The sequence below is a fragment of the Leptinotarsa decemlineata genome, unplaced genomic scaffold (genome assembly GCF_025532065.1).
Source record: "Leptinotarsa decemlineata unplaced genomic scaffold, Ldec_3_MD MMD2_tig00004307_RagTag_RagTag, whole genome shotgun sequence".
NCBI classification, from domain to species: Eukaryota; Metazoa; Arthropoda; class Insecta; order Coleoptera; family Chrysomelidae; genus Leptinotarsa; species Leptinotarsa decemlineata.
Genome location: NW_027412606.1, coordinates 8,750,349 through 8,767,892, shown reverse-complemented (window position 1 = coordinate 8,767,892; position 17,544 = coordinate 8,750,349). Strand labels below are relative to the sequence as shown.

The window sequence follows — 17,544 nt, the reverse complement described above, 5'->3', positions numbered from 1 at the left end:
GCGTGTCTGATGATCTGAAATGAGATCAGTGTGTTGAAAAACTCTATCAAGATATCAAACGGGTTGAAAATGGATCCAAAAATGAATGATAAAAATCAAAAATGGAAGGACGATTCTGAAAAGTGATTTGACTCATTTCCAACCTATACTCAGAGATACGGATGATTCCAAAACAGCTCAAAATATAAATAATTGATTGCATATAGGGATTTTTTTTCAAAAGGAACCACGTTCAATATCTCCATATATAAGACAGTAATGTAAATTTCTCGAAACACCCAATTTTTATGAAATAATATAAGGTATCGCTAAGATGCGTACACACTCCTCTTCAAAATATCAAACAAAATAACCCCATATATGCCATCTATTGGATAAGTGATTTTATCAGGAATTCAACGATGATTTTTCAGAGTTGATTTCTAATTTACTGTGAAGAAGGACCTTGAAGTATAAGTGAACGACTTTTTAGATTAATTGATACAATCTCTCACAAAAACGTATACAACAATTATTTATATTGTCAAGTTCCTAACAGAAAACAACTTTTGTCGCGTTGAATTATATCTGTCGGATTTTTGGCAAAGTTTCTCACACAAAACACTTCAAAATACTTTCTAAAACTCACAGCCAAAAATGTTCCACTAAACAGTTTTATAAAAACGCGACACGTGTTTCGCCATACAATGGCTTCTTCGGGCGTATCTTTATCTACTATATTTTACAAATTTAATGCTTGGTATACCTAATTCTAAAATTTAAAGTACCTACATTTCAAGTACTTGAATTTGTAATGGATTAAATGACCTGAGCTTATGTCCCAGTCCCCACATTTGAAAAATATTCAGTAACGGTTATTCAATTCTAATTGATCATTTAGTTAGTTATCCGAATTCTTGAATCTATTGATTGCTTGACATTTTAGAAGATTGAATTTCAAACTCTTCTCTTCTAAATATAACATGTCATATTCATGACTGAACTCATGTACTTCTGCTAAAAGATGGTTTGCAAATGTGAAATTGGTCTTTCTTTTCACAAAATTACATCTAAGCTTTTAATTCTTTGGAAAATAATCTCCCTGTTTGGCCATTATACAGTTTTGGGCAAGAGCCACAACTCAGTTGATATACTCCTGATCTATCCGATACCGAAGTTTTGTCTTTATTGTTTTCAATAAATTCACTTACACTATTATTCGGACTATTACTATTTCTGTGAGCTAAGTTTACGCAGTCTTTCTTCAAAAAAATATTATTGGTTGGTTCAGCCAAAAATGACAATGTCTCATAACTGACGTTATGGCATCTTGAATTTGGGTAGATATGGTCCATGGCTTGCTTTTGTAGTTTTTGTTTGATTTGTTTGATCAAACTCAGCTCTCTCTGGAAATTATTCAATAGTCTATGAAGAATATTATTGAATGCAGCAACTTTATGCTGGTAAGAGTGCGTAGAGGAATTATGTATGATAATGTCCGTGTAAGATGGTTTGTGGAAAATTGCAAATTCATGTTCATTGTTATTTTTTATAATGGTTGAGTCAAGGTAATTTAATGAATTATTTACCTTCCTCTCAGTGGTAAATTTTATTGACGGGTGGATGGAATTGACATATTCAACGAACTTGCCTACTTGCTTTTCTGTAATGATTCCATTATTCACTAGTGATAAATGGATATCGTAATGCTTGAAGAAATACATGCATAATGAATATTTAATACAACAGTCCTGAACAAACTGTAACGTCTATTTGTTAAAAAAAAATGATGAGCTTCCGTGAAGTATCATATTTATTCTAATACTTGCTACTTTCTACACACATTCACATCAAATCGATATACCAAATTTGGAACATCCATTCGAACTAAAAATGAAAACACAGGAAAATAATATTTCATTTGAGTTAGGAATTGGAAAACAGTGAATTACTTAAAATTAAGTAGATTCTATGATATTTATTTGTAATCGTCATATACCTATATATTCTCTAAGTATACCAAAATATTGGCAAGCCAATTAACAAAATAGCATTAGGACCATTGCAAAGATCGTAACGGTTCTCAAAGAGTTTCGTGCCAAAATAGTTAACGCGTGTCAAACAATTGCAGATTCCGTAGGAATACTGAAACTTTAATGAAATGAATAAAAACACTTTTGTCTAATTACCTATATTTGATTTTATTTATATGACCGTTTTCGGGTTTGACCCCATTACCAAGTATTACCTTACCTATAAATTTCGTCGCCGCTGATATATACCATTATTTTTTGAAGAGAAATTTTGATGATCATGATATCCTCCATTTCATAAATTTATTATCGGATGAAAAGTGCAATTTTCTATACTTCACTGAATTTGACTTCGATACTAAATTTTCCCATTTTCATGATGTTTTTCTTCAAGCTTTTGATATATCCTTTCCTAAACAGTTTCAAAAAATTAAACAAAATCAAAATTCAAGTAGACACAAACCATGGATTACTAAGGATATCGTTGAAGAAGGTATATTACTCAGAGATATTTATAATTTGAACAAGAGCCAAACCAATGTACATTTATTGGGTCAATATAAGCAACTCTTAAAAAATCATAGACAAAAAATTGTGCTCCCAAAAAGTCAATACTTTAATAATCAATTCCTCAAGGCTCAACATAAATCTGAAGCTGCCTGGTCTATCATCAGGAAAAATACTATTATAAACGATTCATCTAAGACATTGGCGATGGTGTACTTGTTGACGATGGTCCCGGTATATCTCAAGCATTTAGTAGTTATTTTGTCGATTCAGTGGAGTCATTAGTAAAAAATACTGCACCTGGTGGCATTGAAAATCGTTGTGTAAAAACTGAGAGTCTTTTCCTCTATCCAGTAGATGAAACTGAACTCGTGGAAATAATTAAATTCGCATGTTCGAAAAATTTCAGTGGGGTTGATGAATTGCCAGGCAATGTTTTAATGAAGGCTGCTTTGAAAATAATGGAACCTCTGATTTATCTGATCAATTTATCTTTCTCTGAAGGTATTTTTCCTTCCCGACTTAAGCAAGCAATGGTCGTCCCAGTCTATAAAAAAAGCGATAAGCATGTAATGTCGAACTACAGAGGTATTGCTTTACTATCTCCATTTTCGAAAATATTTGAAGAATCATATCAAAACTTGTGTCCTTTTTAAATAAATACAATATCGTATCTGACAACAAATATAGGTTTCAAGTGGGCTTGTCAACCCAGGATGCCATCCTTTCTCTACATAATCATGTATTATCAAACTTCGACAACGATGAAAAATCACTTAGTGTTCTTTTCGACTTGACACGAGCGTTTGATATCAGTCATCATGGTCTTCTTCTTGATGAACTGTTTGACATGGGCGTTCGTGGTCCAAGTCTGAAATGGATTGAAACCTATTCAACTGGTCGTACACAGGTTGTTAAAGTTAGGTTTCAGACTGGGTCATTTCGAAACGTTGTTACAGGTGTGCCTCAAGGTAGTGTTTTGGGGCCTACACTATTTATTTTATTTGTTAATGACCTTTCAAAAATTAATCATCCACAGTGCTCTATACAATTTGCTGATAACACATCTTTTACTGTCAGTGGTTCGGAATGTGAAACATTGTCAGTAAGAGCAAATGATGCTGTATTCAACATGCAAAATTATTGTTCTAAGAATGGCTTGATTCTAAATAATCTTAAAACCAACACCATTTTCTTTACAATTCAGGAAACTGATTGTAGTGTATTGGTTAGGTCTGAGATTAAAAATATTGAACAGGTAAACTATAAAAAATTTTTAGGAGTTTTTATTGATTCCCAACTCAATTGGAATCATCATGTTGATTTCATACTGAAGAAATTAGCGACCCATTGTTTCGTTATATGGAATCTGCGTAATTTTGTGTCTATTGAAATTCTTAAAAGTTACTATTATGCATATATTTACTCTGCCCTCAATTACTGTATTATTTGTTTTGGCAACTGCAATAGAATCAGTGTCTTATTAATTTTCCAGAAAAAAAATATTAGAACAATTTGTTTTAAAAAAAAACTCGATTCCTGTAAACCACTATTTGCAAAGTTGAATATATTAACTGTTACTTGCATGTATATTTTTAATTGCGTAATCTACGTTAAATCAAATTGCTCCAAGTTTTAGAACAGAGATGATACATGTCTTCTTTCGGGCTTCACCCTGAGAAAAAACTATAACATTTTAATTCCTAGTCATAAGTTAGCCAAGGTGACTAATGGACCTCATATCATGTCAAAAAAACTGTACAACAAGCTCCCAATATCCATTAAAAAATAACTAGTGTAAAGCTCCCTAAACAAAAAGTTCGGAAAGTATTATGTGAAAGGGTATTTTATTCGCTTGATGAATTTTTTCAGTCTGATTTGGAATTTTAAATTTTAATTTTTGTACCCCTTTTATAGTCTGAATGTTATGTAATCATGTAATTATGTTGTTTTATGATTGTGACCTCATTGTAATTGTACTGAGTTATGTGACTTTTTCCATGCCGTCCCTAGGTCTACGGAAATAAAGAGTTTTGATTTGATTTGAAGTATTGAAAAAATACTTAATAATGCGGGGTCAAACCCGAAACTGGTCGTATACATAAAATCAACTAGTGGTACTTAGACAAAAGTGTTTTTATTCATTTCATTAAAGTGATCATGAATTACCACAAAATAAACAAGTAATCAATCATACATAATACAGAAACTATATGAAACATAAATAGTCAATAGTAACGGCATCTTTTTCTTTTCCTAATGTATTTTTTCTCGTAAACTAACACATAGTTTACCTCTGAAAAACTGGATTTGCCAGGATTTTAAAAACACTTGATACCCTCACGATGAAATTCAATGATACACTGAAATGGATCGCGTTCCTGGTCAGCCCTTCGATGTGGCAGCATTGTAGGGCTGACCAAGATGCTCTTCATATAGCGATTTGTATAACTATGGGCTGACCAACAGCATGGGGCTGACAAAGGTTTAAAGGATATGTAAAATTTTTATATTCAGAAAAAATCTACCCCTCTGATGGGCCTATTAATAAAATCATACCACTGAAGAGTATTCCGAAAAGTATATACCTAAATATATTCGGGAAGTGCTGGGTGGACCAACGCCCCGTTCATATACCGGGCTCACCAATATGCAATGAACAAATATATATATATATATATATATATATATATATATATATATATATAAAATAAATTGCTTATACTATTTCTTGTATTTGTTCTATTTATATGAATGTGACTGCTGTTCCTAGTAGAATGGTGATGAATGTCCTTATTGAAAGTTATTAATGATAGCAAGTACGGTTGGGTCTTTTTTTTAATATTTTATAAATGAAAACCATGGAACAATAGAGTAATCTTTTGGATACTGAGAGCCATTATAGAGCAGATAGCATGGTAGAAATTGGTGTATACATATTACATTTTGAAATTATTCTCATTCCTCGATTTTGTAGTTTTTGTATTTGTTGCACTTTGTTCAAATCAAAAGAGAATAAAATAGATGCACAGTAATCAAAATGGGGTTGGATTATTGATTTATATACCATAAAACAACGCATTTTAAACTTATCATTTCAACCTTTTTCTTTAAAAAATGATTTAAATACTTAAAAAAGAGGAATAAAATAATGCATTCAACATTTAAAGGGATTCGTTTCTATTTCACCATTTGGCAACATCGGTTATAGCTAATAATGGACAATGAACCTGTTACCTGTATGAGATAAACACAGATGACATATTCCAGAAGCGTGCTGTTCTGTTCACTTATGTTCCGAGTTCCGAGACATTCTGTTACATATGACATTTTGTGCACCTAACCTATCTTCCTCTGTATAAATAAATAACAAAACAACTGTTGTTTATGTGGCTTGTGGAGGTGGTATTGAACTATAATTTATATTTTGCATTAATTGTTGATTTATTAATATAATTTTCATTTTTTTAAAGTAGAATACCTAGGTACGTATAAATTATTTCAACTTGATATAGGCGTTGTTGCCAATATGTGAATTATAAACAAATCCCTTTAAAAATTAAAACCCAACATTTGAAACATCAATTTGAATAGTTTTCGAAGTGAATTTGAAAAACTCATGAATTAAACTAAACTTTATTTTGTTCAAACTTGCATTTGCTGTACCTAATAACCCAAATTGAGGAACATTCCCCAATGTTACCAATTTTTTGGCTGCAACCCAACGGTTGGCCGGCCAGGTCACCGGACCTATCGCCTGTGGACTTTTACCTCTAGGGTAGGTTGAAAAATGTTATTTTTAAATTGCCGACCAATTCTAGATACGAATTGGGAGCGGTAGTGATGCAAAGTTTTGCTTCTATCACTGCTGTTAAACTAAATACTTCGGCAAAAAACCTTCCGAAAAGGTGTCTTTTGTGTGTAGGAGAAGCTGGTAGTCATTTCTTCCTCTGAAAAAATATATTTCTTTGTTTGTTCATTATTATTGTTGTCGAGGTTTCATTCATTAGTAGTAAATATACTATAAATATCAAAAAACACCTCAACGATTTGATCTCCACAAACGCTAAGACATTAGCTTTTTCAAGTGATTTGACAAATCACTTGAAAAAGCTAATGTATTAGCGAAACAGGTGATATATTGTTCAAATAAAGTTTGTGGAGATCAAATCGTTGAGGTGTAGTTTGAAATTACTATGGATCTTCATCAAGTAACGGCCGAATCAATCAGAAAAAAATATATATACTATAAATTGTTTTCAGTTTTCCTCAACATTTGATAGCTACTACTGAATAATTTCTATCTATTTCATCGCCGCATCGTCCAAAGCCTACTTGATCAAAGTGTGTCTTTCAAAGTTTATACCTAAAAGCTCTGTATTTCAAAGATAACTCTAGCAAAAAAAACATCAAGTGTTCTACATTTTTGGAAAGGTAATTTTAAGCTTTATTGAAATATGCAGGAATATACAGGGTGTCTCATTAAAAAATTCCATCAATAACTATTGATATCTCATTTGAAAAAATAAGTTGTTAACACCATTGAATTCTACGAAAAAAGTTATTCAGAAATGTTTTCATAGGAACAATAAATTTTTGACAGGAAAAAAGTTTGCAGCCACTTGTCAAAAAGGCACATTTTCAAAAAACATGCTGTAATTCAGAAACGATGATAGATGTCGATATGTGGTTTTTACCATTGAGTTTGTCATAAAATTTGATCCTCAGACACTGTCATCAGTTTTCATCTATCTAGTTTGAAAATAGGAGTTTCCCTTTGAAAGTGTCCAATTTGGCCAAAGTATTATAATTCATAATTTATTTCAATAATTTAGATATATAACCCGACAGTAAATCGTAATGTCTAAATTTGTATACGTTTCATTAATCTTTATACCTTTCTGTTGGCCAATTATCTTTGTAATTGTGACTATTCGGCGACTTTTGTTGCCATCCAGACTAATAGTTATACCTGTTGGCTTACTGACTGGTACTATTATGTGAATACCTGTTCGGATAATGGGTAGATCCGCCCAAGCCAGCCATATCTTATTTTCTCTCCTTCGTCTGTTGGATGCTGCGAATCGAATAGTCAGTTTAAAATATGGCGGATTGTGTGCGCCATTTATACCCGTAAAACGTAACTAACTGAAACGATAGTTTTTTTGACAGCTGAACGAAACATTTTTTTTAAGATTTAGTTATTAACTTCGATCTTTTTTTTTCGATTTATATTGATACACTTTTTTTGTACTCAGATCAACAGTTTTTCACTCTGAAACTGACACATTGATAACATGGTTTTGGAAATCTTCCAAAGCTTCTTGAAGTGATACTCGCTGTCCACGCATTCTTTTTGACAAAAACGATCGCTAGGTGATAAATCAGGAGAATACGAGCAATGAGTTATCAAATCGATGTTTTTCTCCTTCAAATAATCAGTTGTTTGATGTGCTGTGTAGTGTGAAGTTGGCATTGTTGTGAAGATGATCACTTGGTGATCGAAACACGTGTCGAGGTGTTAAAATAACGGTTTGGTGTTGGGAAAAAACTCCAGTAGTATTCAAGATTTCTATGGTCGGAATTGAATCAAATAAGCGTATGAATGAATTTCTTTACGTACTGTCATTGTGACTCGAGTAAATTTTTCTTATCCGTGACATAAAATTGCGTAATTCAATGTGTTTATGAAAGTAGTTGTTTCGAGAGGAATTTTTCTTCCAGTTTGTATCTGAAAGTAACTTCTATACAACATGATGTACGCATCTTTGTAAAAGAGTTTATTTTGAAACTGATTGCCTTTTTTTCTCTGGAAGTTTCCCTCATTTTTGTATAAAGCTAGAGTAAGTAATAAAAGCCAAAAAGCTTTTTTCCCAAAAAAAGCTGTCCTAAAAAATACCCATTTCAAATTTTATATATTATTTGTTTGAATAAGTACTACAAGTTGATTCTTATGCTAATATTTATATACCACACGTAACTACAATTGGGACTACCTTCATCAAATTACCTGAACCTCTACAATTTTATATACCTGAGGTACCTTTTCAATTATGATTACCTGAAGCATATATCTCACTTCTACATAAATAATAATACTTCCTCGGGTTTTTAAAAAAACAAGTTCAATAATGGTGATCTATTTAAATCCAGTTGGTCATTCATTAGAATGTTTAATTTTAAAGTTTATCAATTTCCATTGCTTCCAAATGATTCAGTTTCAAACCTTTATTTTCTATGTGTAAAATTTCGAACTCTTCGTTAAAGATACGATTTTCTTCTAAAAGATGATTTGAATATGTTGATCTTGTTTTCTTATTTACATAGATTATATGATGTTCATGGATTCGATTTCTAAATGTTCTGCCAGTCTGACCAATGTATGCCTTAGGACACGTTCCACACTTTAATTTACATACACCTGATTTCTCGAATTTGGATGTTTTGTCTTCATTATTTTTAACTAACTCTTCCGACGTGTTACTTGTTCTATATGCAATTTTATTATCTCGTTTCCTCAAAAATTGAGCCATTTTTTCCGTTGTTTTCCCAAAATACATTGAAGCTCTATAATTTTGATTTTGATTATGTAACTTATCAATAGGAAAAACTTCTCAAATCGCTTTTGCGTAGATTTTTTTCAAAGTATTTTGTTTATTAATTCGGCTCTAAACCCATTGATTAATGTAATTTGCTTGATGATATTCAATTCTTTATTGAAATTATCTATTGAAAGAGGAACATTGAAAAATCTGTGAATCATGCTATTATAAGCTGCTATTTTGTGTTGATATGGATGGGTAAAATCGTAATGTATAGTAATATCCGTATAGGACGGTTTGCGATAAACTGAAAAGACATGTTTGTTGTTCATTTTACTAATTGTTAAGTCCAAAAATTGATTGAATTGTCTGCTTCTACTTTATTAGTGAATTTAATCTTTTCATGAATTTTGTTAATATTCCTATGAAAAGTATCTAATTTCATGAATTTTGTTAATATCCCTATGAAAAGTATCTAATCTCTAAGTACCTGTAAAACATACCAAAACGTCATCCACATATCTATGCCAATACAAGAAATTCTTAATCAAAGGATACATTAATATGCTGCTATTTCCCAGCATACCTCCTGATGATACTATTACTTTAGTAGGTAATAGAATAGTACGCTTTTTTACAACAAAATTCATTTTTTTGTAAATAGATTTTTTCTGAATTCAGACTTATTAAGTCATTAGTTACATCAAGTCATAGGAATTATTATCGATGTTGAACACAATCTTTAATTACTTTCGAATCATTTTTCAGTTTGTGTTTTAAAGCGGGTTTTTTTTCAGTTTTTCAAACTATCATTTATTTTCAATCCTGTTTGCAGTAATCGAGTGTCCGAAGTTTGTTCTAGGACAGATAGTCCTTGAGGCGTCTAAAATGAAAATAGTTTTTATGTGTTGATGTCAACTATTTTTTCTTGCACTCTACCGGCCTATGTTTGATTTATAAATTGATTTGTTTGAAATCTCATTCACTTTCTAGGTAGTTTTAACTATCTATATCTATCGTAAAAAATTGAAATTTGATTTTGAAAGTGCCCCTAGCTAGACTGACAAAAAATTTCGAAAAAATGGAAAAAGTTTCAATACCTACATCAATAAAAAATCTGACGAAAATATGTATATAGATAGATCATCTACCGATAATTCTTTCAGGTGAAATCCGAAAGAAATAGTTTTATTGTTTGACATTTTTACTTAGTATGTCCAACGATCTGCGTAGGAAGGAGAAAAAATAAGAAAAATTGTAACTCCACGTGTGTTCGTTTACAGAAATTACTTTTACTTTCTCATTCTATGAACTGGTAAACCAAATTGGTCACAACGGAAACTGAAATAGATTTAACAAATTTGACGTAACCAAGTTATGAACTGAGAATGTAAAACCTCATTGGACCTTTATAGACAGACATCGACGTACTAATGAACAGGAGCCTAATTTGAGAAAAAGGTTTCCGTATATACCCCATAAAATTCCATAATAGTAGGTACTAAAATCTCAGAAGTATTATTGCATTTAAACGAAAGCATTGTTGTCAGGTTGTGATTCTATATATTTTATGATATAATTATGTTAGTACAATATACCCTCCCCGCAAATTATGGTCGACATTATAAAAGGAGATTATTTTGAAGGACTTCGTTTTACTCTCCGATTTCACTTTAACAAAGGGATATCTCATAAAAATTTGTCCCGACACGACCCTACCACGTGGTCATTCTCGACTCTCGTCTACCTGAATATGGATATCGGCGCGTGGCTTAATCCAAACATCTACCTACCATTTAACAAACTCGAAAAATACTGAAATAGACCGGTTCTTGTTATAGTAGGCAGCATTCTGAACCGAATGATGGGTAATAATGTGAAACGTTGGTGATTCATTAGGTAGTATTACTATATATACGCGTATTCATTGGTTTATTTTCACCTACAAAATACAGTAAAACACACGTTATATAGCCTACGAAGCCTTCCATTATTTGATTTTGAGACAGGAGTAAAGGAGTAAAATCTTAGGAACTATTTAGAAAAGTTGTTCAGCATTAAAAAATACATCTAGATTTGAAATCATCGCCATCTAAGTGAAGTTTTATTTTTTTACCCATTTTTTTAATATGGACTTCGAAAAAAAATTGCTAAAACGGTAAATAGACAGCATCCTGTATACGACAGCAGCCTGTAATATTACAAATTTCACAACTATGGTGTTAACCACGGTCAATTTTTTTGAAAAGTAAAATAATTTTCAAAGTTTTTGGTGCAAACTTATTTTTATTTTTTGTTAACAACGAAAATTACTCAAAATTATACAGTATTGTAACAAGAACTTGATATTCGATAATATCAAATCACAAAACACCAATATAAAATGGGTATTTCGGAACGAACTCATTGATTTTCTTCTCCAAAATAATTATTATATTCGCTTTAAAAACAAAAACATGTTTCCGAATGTCCATCCCGCAACATACACAGTTCGGTTCTTCTTACACAATCCTGCATTCATAATGTGCTCCGGTTGAATGGCCTTGACACAATTAGTAATCACAGTTTTGAGTTTTTAAATGTTCTCTATCCCTAAAAGGGCAATATTTGTAAACTTCGTTCTTCAATAAACCACATAAGAAGAAATCCATTGGGGTTAAATCTGGTGAGCGCGCTGGCAATGGATACCCTGAGTAACGTCTTATCTATTTTCCATTACTTAAATGTTTAATTTAAAAATTGTTGTATCGCTACACTACAGTGAACACAAGCTCCATCTAACTGATACCAAATTCTTTCTCTCTGTCTACGCGGCATTTGATTTAAAATTGATAATAAATCTTGTTGTAAAAATTGCAAATATCGGTTGGCATTAAGGTTTCCATCAATGAAGAAGGGACAAATTACAGTATTGTTTAACAGTCCACATAACACATTTACATTAAACGAGTATTGGTCCTTGCACTCTATAGTGAAATGAGGGTTTTTTAAAGCCCACCATCTACAGTTCTGTAAACTTACTGTTCCATTAGTTGTAAATGTTGCTTCATCACTCCATAAAATATTTACATATCGGAAAACGTGCGTTTTTTCGTATTATCATGCGGAAAACTCAAATCTTGGAATAAAATCCCTTTCTTTTAGGGTATGTATACATTTTGGTTTGAATTTATTTCTTCTTAAAATTTTTTGTACGGTAGTAAATATGTACATCAAGAGATGATATTTGTTTGATTAATTTCTTATCATTTTCCATAACACTCAAACACATTTCCTCTTCCACCTCTCTAGATACTTTTGCAGCTGTGTGAGGTTCTTTGAAATTGTTATTAATACTGCCTTCTTTAAATTTATTTAAAATACGGGTAACTGTATTGTGATTTACATAGCGATTAGGATGCCTGGCATTAAAAATGTCTGTAACTTTTCTGCTTGGTGTATTTTCCCCACACAACAATATAATCTCAGTTTCTTTTACTTTTGTAAGATCTTGATATTATTTAAATAGTACTTATTATCAAACGTTAACAAAATAAGCAATAACAATAACTACGTAATGAATATTTAGCAAATGTCAAACATAAGTTTGGTTTTGAAGCCAACTTAAAACACTTATTTTGGACAAGAAAATCTCCAAAAATCAATGAGTTTGTTCCGAAATACCTATTTTATTTGGATGTTTTGTGATTTGATATTATTGAATATCAAGTTCTTGTTACAATACTGAATAATTTTGAGTAATTTTTGGTGTTAAAAAAAAATAAAATTAACTTTGCACCAAAGACTTTGAAAATTATTTTACTCTTCAAAAAAATTGACCGTGGTTAACACCATAGTTGTGTAATTTGTAAACAGGCTTTTAAAATAAACCGTCGTATACAGGATGCTGTCTTTTTATCGTTTTAGCAATTTTTTTTTGTAGCCCCCATTTTAAAAAAATGGGTAAACAAAAAAACTCCACTTAGATGGCCATGACTTCAAATCTAGATTTATTTTTTTATGCTGAACAACTTTTCTGAATAACATTCCTCGATATTTTTCAAAGTAAGAGTACTTGTGATGAATTGTTTGGAACCTTTGGTGTAGTAATGAATATACTGGAGTTTTTGCCCAACACCAAATCGTTATTTTTAACACCTCGACACGTGTTTCGATCACCAAGTGATTATTTTCAAGAGGAAGATTAAACTGATACGTTTTTACTCAGATGGAATACATGTTCTTTAAAATTTAATTTATTGGCTAAGTGTGCTGTTTGTTTTCTATGTAGTGGTTATCCAAATCTAAATCGTCTAGTATACATTTGAAAGTAACTAGTTTTGTTTTGTTTAGGTTGAAGCACGCGTTACACTAGGCTTGAATTTGTTGAATATCTATTTTTATCATATTTGATAGCTGATTAATATCTTTATTACTTCATATAATAGGTCATTTAGGTATATTTAAAACAACATTGGTCCTAAAACAGACCCCTGAGGTACTTCATGTTTTAGGACACTGAGATCAGACTGTCCACTTGATGTTTTCACCACCTGTCGACGTCCTGTCAAATATGAACCAAACCAGGTCAAATTTGTTCCTCTTATCCCATAATGGCTCAGCTTCCGCAGCAGTGTCTTATGATCAACGCAATCGAAAGCAATCGAATTATAATTCGTTACACTTTGCAGATTATCTATTGATCTGGATTTATTTTCTATTCAGATGGAGACCTTGAATACCCTATAAAAGGCATCTTTTAAAGATTATATATTTGGAAAGGGTTCTTTCAATGCAATTTCTGTCTTTCATATCTCCAGCTATTCCTCAACTATCTTTTAAAAATCTTCCACTTTTACTTGGGATTGTTTGCTATGCAAGCATATGTTTTGAAAACAGTTTGTGCACAGTATAATCTCTTAACCAATTTTTCTTTAAATTTCAGGTTACTGTTTTATACTTGAGAAATGTACCATTCAAATATACTGAGGCGGAAGTTCACACCTGCGTTTGCAGTGTAGTAGGATCTCGGATAGTAACAAAGCTCCACAAAATGTTGAACTATGCTTTTGTTCATTTTTCTAACAGAAGCGATGCCGAATTTGCGAAACAGAAACTCCAAAGTAAGTATTGGAAATTGTACATCAGACACTAGACAGTGTATATCTAAAAATCAACACCGCATGATATAAATATCTCAATTTTTCAATGTACGTGTACAAAATAATGTTTAGTGAAATATTTGTGATGCAATATGAAGGAAAAAAAGCTTTTTGGTTTTGGCTTTTCCATCTTTATACAAAAACTTCCATAGGAAGGAATAAACCAATCAAGTTCAAAATCAACTTTTTACAAAGATGTGCAGTTAGTTTCAGATACAAACTAGAAGAAAAAACCCTTCCTGAAACAACCACTTTTACATGAACATTGAATTATACAAAAGAAAAAATACTTACAAAACAACAACTTTCATATGAACATTGAATTATACAAAAATCACTTTTTTTCATCCAGTCTGTACTTCAAAAATTCGTTATGGAATTGAAACATATATTCTAAATTCCATTGTTAATCTAAGAGTAGTTGTTTCTTACAGTTCTTTTACTTTTCTATTGTATTATCTATCCTTTGCTTCTAAATCTGTTTATACATAAAGAAAATTAAAATTTGAACTATCGAAATATGAGTATTCTAACACCTTTTTTTCTGAATTCAACATGGATAACGATAAAAGTTTTTTCAGGATATGGAATAGGTATATGAAAAAATGAAGCTTTAATCAACATCAACGATGAAGTAATATTCAAAAATATGACATTGTGCATAGGGTGCAAATTGAAGCAATTTTTTATCACATTGGGAAGAAAAGTTAGCTCTCAAGCAAGCAGTAGTGAAAAAAAGTTAATAGGGGCTACTTCAAAATTATTTCAGGTTTTCAGGGTCAGATTCCATTGTATTTGTCATTTTAGGCAATGTTGACTGCAGTTTATTCTGAATTACTTTCTCGACGTTTTGATGTAATCAGGACAACAAAAATTGTTCTTTTTTTCCCTGAAGTATTATTTATTTTCCTGTGGTTGGCTCATAATTTCGTCCGGTTGGTCAATTACAGAGCAGGATTCTACTAATGAGTATTTCAATTTCCATTTTTATGGTTTCGATGTACAAAATTCACAACTGCTGTATATCTATATGCAGTATTTGAGAAAGCCGCATAGTATTGGTTTGAAAATTTCCTAGTTTGAAAACTTTTATATTATCTGTCTAGCTGATATATCTTTCACAACAACTTTTTTGTCATCCTCAGTTCTATGTGTCCTGGAAGATTGATTCATTTGTAATGAGCACTATAATGAATATTTGATGCCTTTCATGAAGTTCCGAAATAATTTGTTCTGCATTTGATGTTAATGTGAACAACTCGTCTTTTTGATCATTATTTTCCATTGACTTCGTTGCTTTACATCATATTTTTCATTTGCTAGACTCTGTTTACTGTCTCCATTCCCAAGCTGTTTCTCATTTTGCCGATCTTGTTTTTTGTGCATCTTTTAATGTGCATAGTACCTAAGTAGTTGAATCGAACAAACATTCAGAATAGTAGTTGTTTCAGTGGAACTGATTATCAATCAGTTAAACTATTGTTTATTTAGGCAGATGTTGAAGAGAAGTGATCCAGAGTTAATGACCTTTGGGGAACTTCAAATTTTAGAGTCGTACTTTTGAATTTAATATTTTTAAGCACAACTTCATGAAGTGTTTTAATGAAACTTCTTAAAGAACTGCAACATGTGTTTTACACAGTTTATAACTTCTTCAGGCGTGTTCAATACCGATTTATTGTTCTTAAACTCTTATAATTTTGGTTTTTACCAGTGATATTGGTATATTATTCGAGTGTAAAAGACAATTCAATTGGGCGACATTTTCTTCATACTTAGAAGGCCTTACCGAGGCTACAGAAGTTGATTTTGATTTAATAATAGGTATTGATGTAAAATATAATCTATCTTGGAAGCAATATTCTTCAAATAATCTAGAAAAACAAAAAAAAAATGTGGAACAGTTGAACAGAAAGACAATAAGCTTCTTTCCAAAAAACTATTTTCATCTAAAAATATTTCCTTTTCAAATTAACCGTTTTCATGATGTTGTATATTAAGCTATTTTAAGGATTTTAAATTTATGTTTTGACTTATATCCTACATTCTACATATCATTGTTTATATTTTGTTGACTGTTAAATAAGACGTTTTGGTAATATTTTCACAACGTCAACTAAAAGTCTGTAAGTTTTTCACATCTTTTTTATAGATTTTGTTATTGGAAACCGTCTGATTGAAGTGGAATGGGCAATACCTCGTCGTTTTAGCAAAAAAAATAGACTGAACTGTGGTCCCAACAATTTTTGCACGTGAGTACCTATACTGTTTTTATCAGAATCATTTTTTAATTATTTCTTTTCAAGCCACACCTCATTATTCAACAGCAAATTCTATATTAACAGTGATTTATTTATGTCATTTGGTGACTGTCCCAGTGAGAATACAAACTAGCAAAGGAAATAAATATTTCTGAAGGAAATTTGGAATATTCTGGCAATTTCCTGCCGGAAAACAACTAATTTCCCGACTAATATCACGATGGACATTAAAGCAAACAGACATTAGTAGAAATTTCCTCACAGAGAAAATTCTTGCAGCTGCTTTTTGTTCGGCCAGCAGCAGGACCTCGCTGAAATCAATTGAGTGATACCTACAGACCGGTTTATGAGTATTACCCCTTGTCAATGCAGGACAGATCCAACCAAAACAGTAGTATTTCGAACTCGATGGAAAACCTTCATCTGAGACAAGGACTATTAACTAATAACAGCTCTATCCTGTTATTAACAGCATCTCGAAATCATGATATGTCTTGACGACTGTTTTGAGGAGAGATACATAAATTTTAAGAAAATAAATATTTCCATATTAGCCAGGGAAGTAGTTGTTTTCCTGCAGCCAATTTTCAGGTCCTACTGTGGGAACATTGGGAGAGGTGTATATTTTAAAATAATTATTTTCTCAAGAAAATACAATTACAATTTCAAAAAGCCAAAAGTCTTCACGAAAACTTTGGCTGTGAGTCAAACGAAAACAAGTTTTTTTGAATACAATACATACAACTGTAATGATTGAACTCTTCAGTGAAGATGAAATTTTGACAGTCCTGAAAAAACCTGAATTCTAAGAATACATTTGGATATGATGAAATTCCAAGTAATCTTGTGAATGATTGAGCTTATGTATTTGTCAAACAACTTCAAATAATCATTAACATAGCAATAAGAACATCCACATTTCTATTGGAGTTATAACCAATTTTGAAATTACCGTCTAACTGCTCTATTGTCTAATTTTGTAAATCCCTTTGAAATATCAATTTCAGAAAAAATATACCGCTTGATCAACGTGGCTTCATAGCAGAAACCATCAGCAATGCAATCGAAAAAAAGGCTTGAG

The 17,544-nt window shown here is 31.5% G+C and overlaps 1 protein-coding gene across 2 annotated transcripts in view; it reads left to right on the top strand.

Moving 5' to 3' along the window:
* Positions 1–17,544, top strand: part of LOC111515519 (probable RNA-binding protein 46) — a 56,104-nt gene that overhangs the window by 19,132 nt on the left and 19,428 nt on the right. For both annotated transcript variants that reach the window (XM_074178934.1, XM_074178933.1), the window contains 2 exons: positions 13,986–14,163; positions 16,355–16,454. In XM_074178934.1, coding sequence (XP_074035035.1) covers positions 13,986–14,163; positions 16,355–16,454 — 278 coding nt within the window. The remainder of the gene's footprint in view (positions 1–13,985; positions 14,164–16,354; positions 16,455–17,544) is intronic.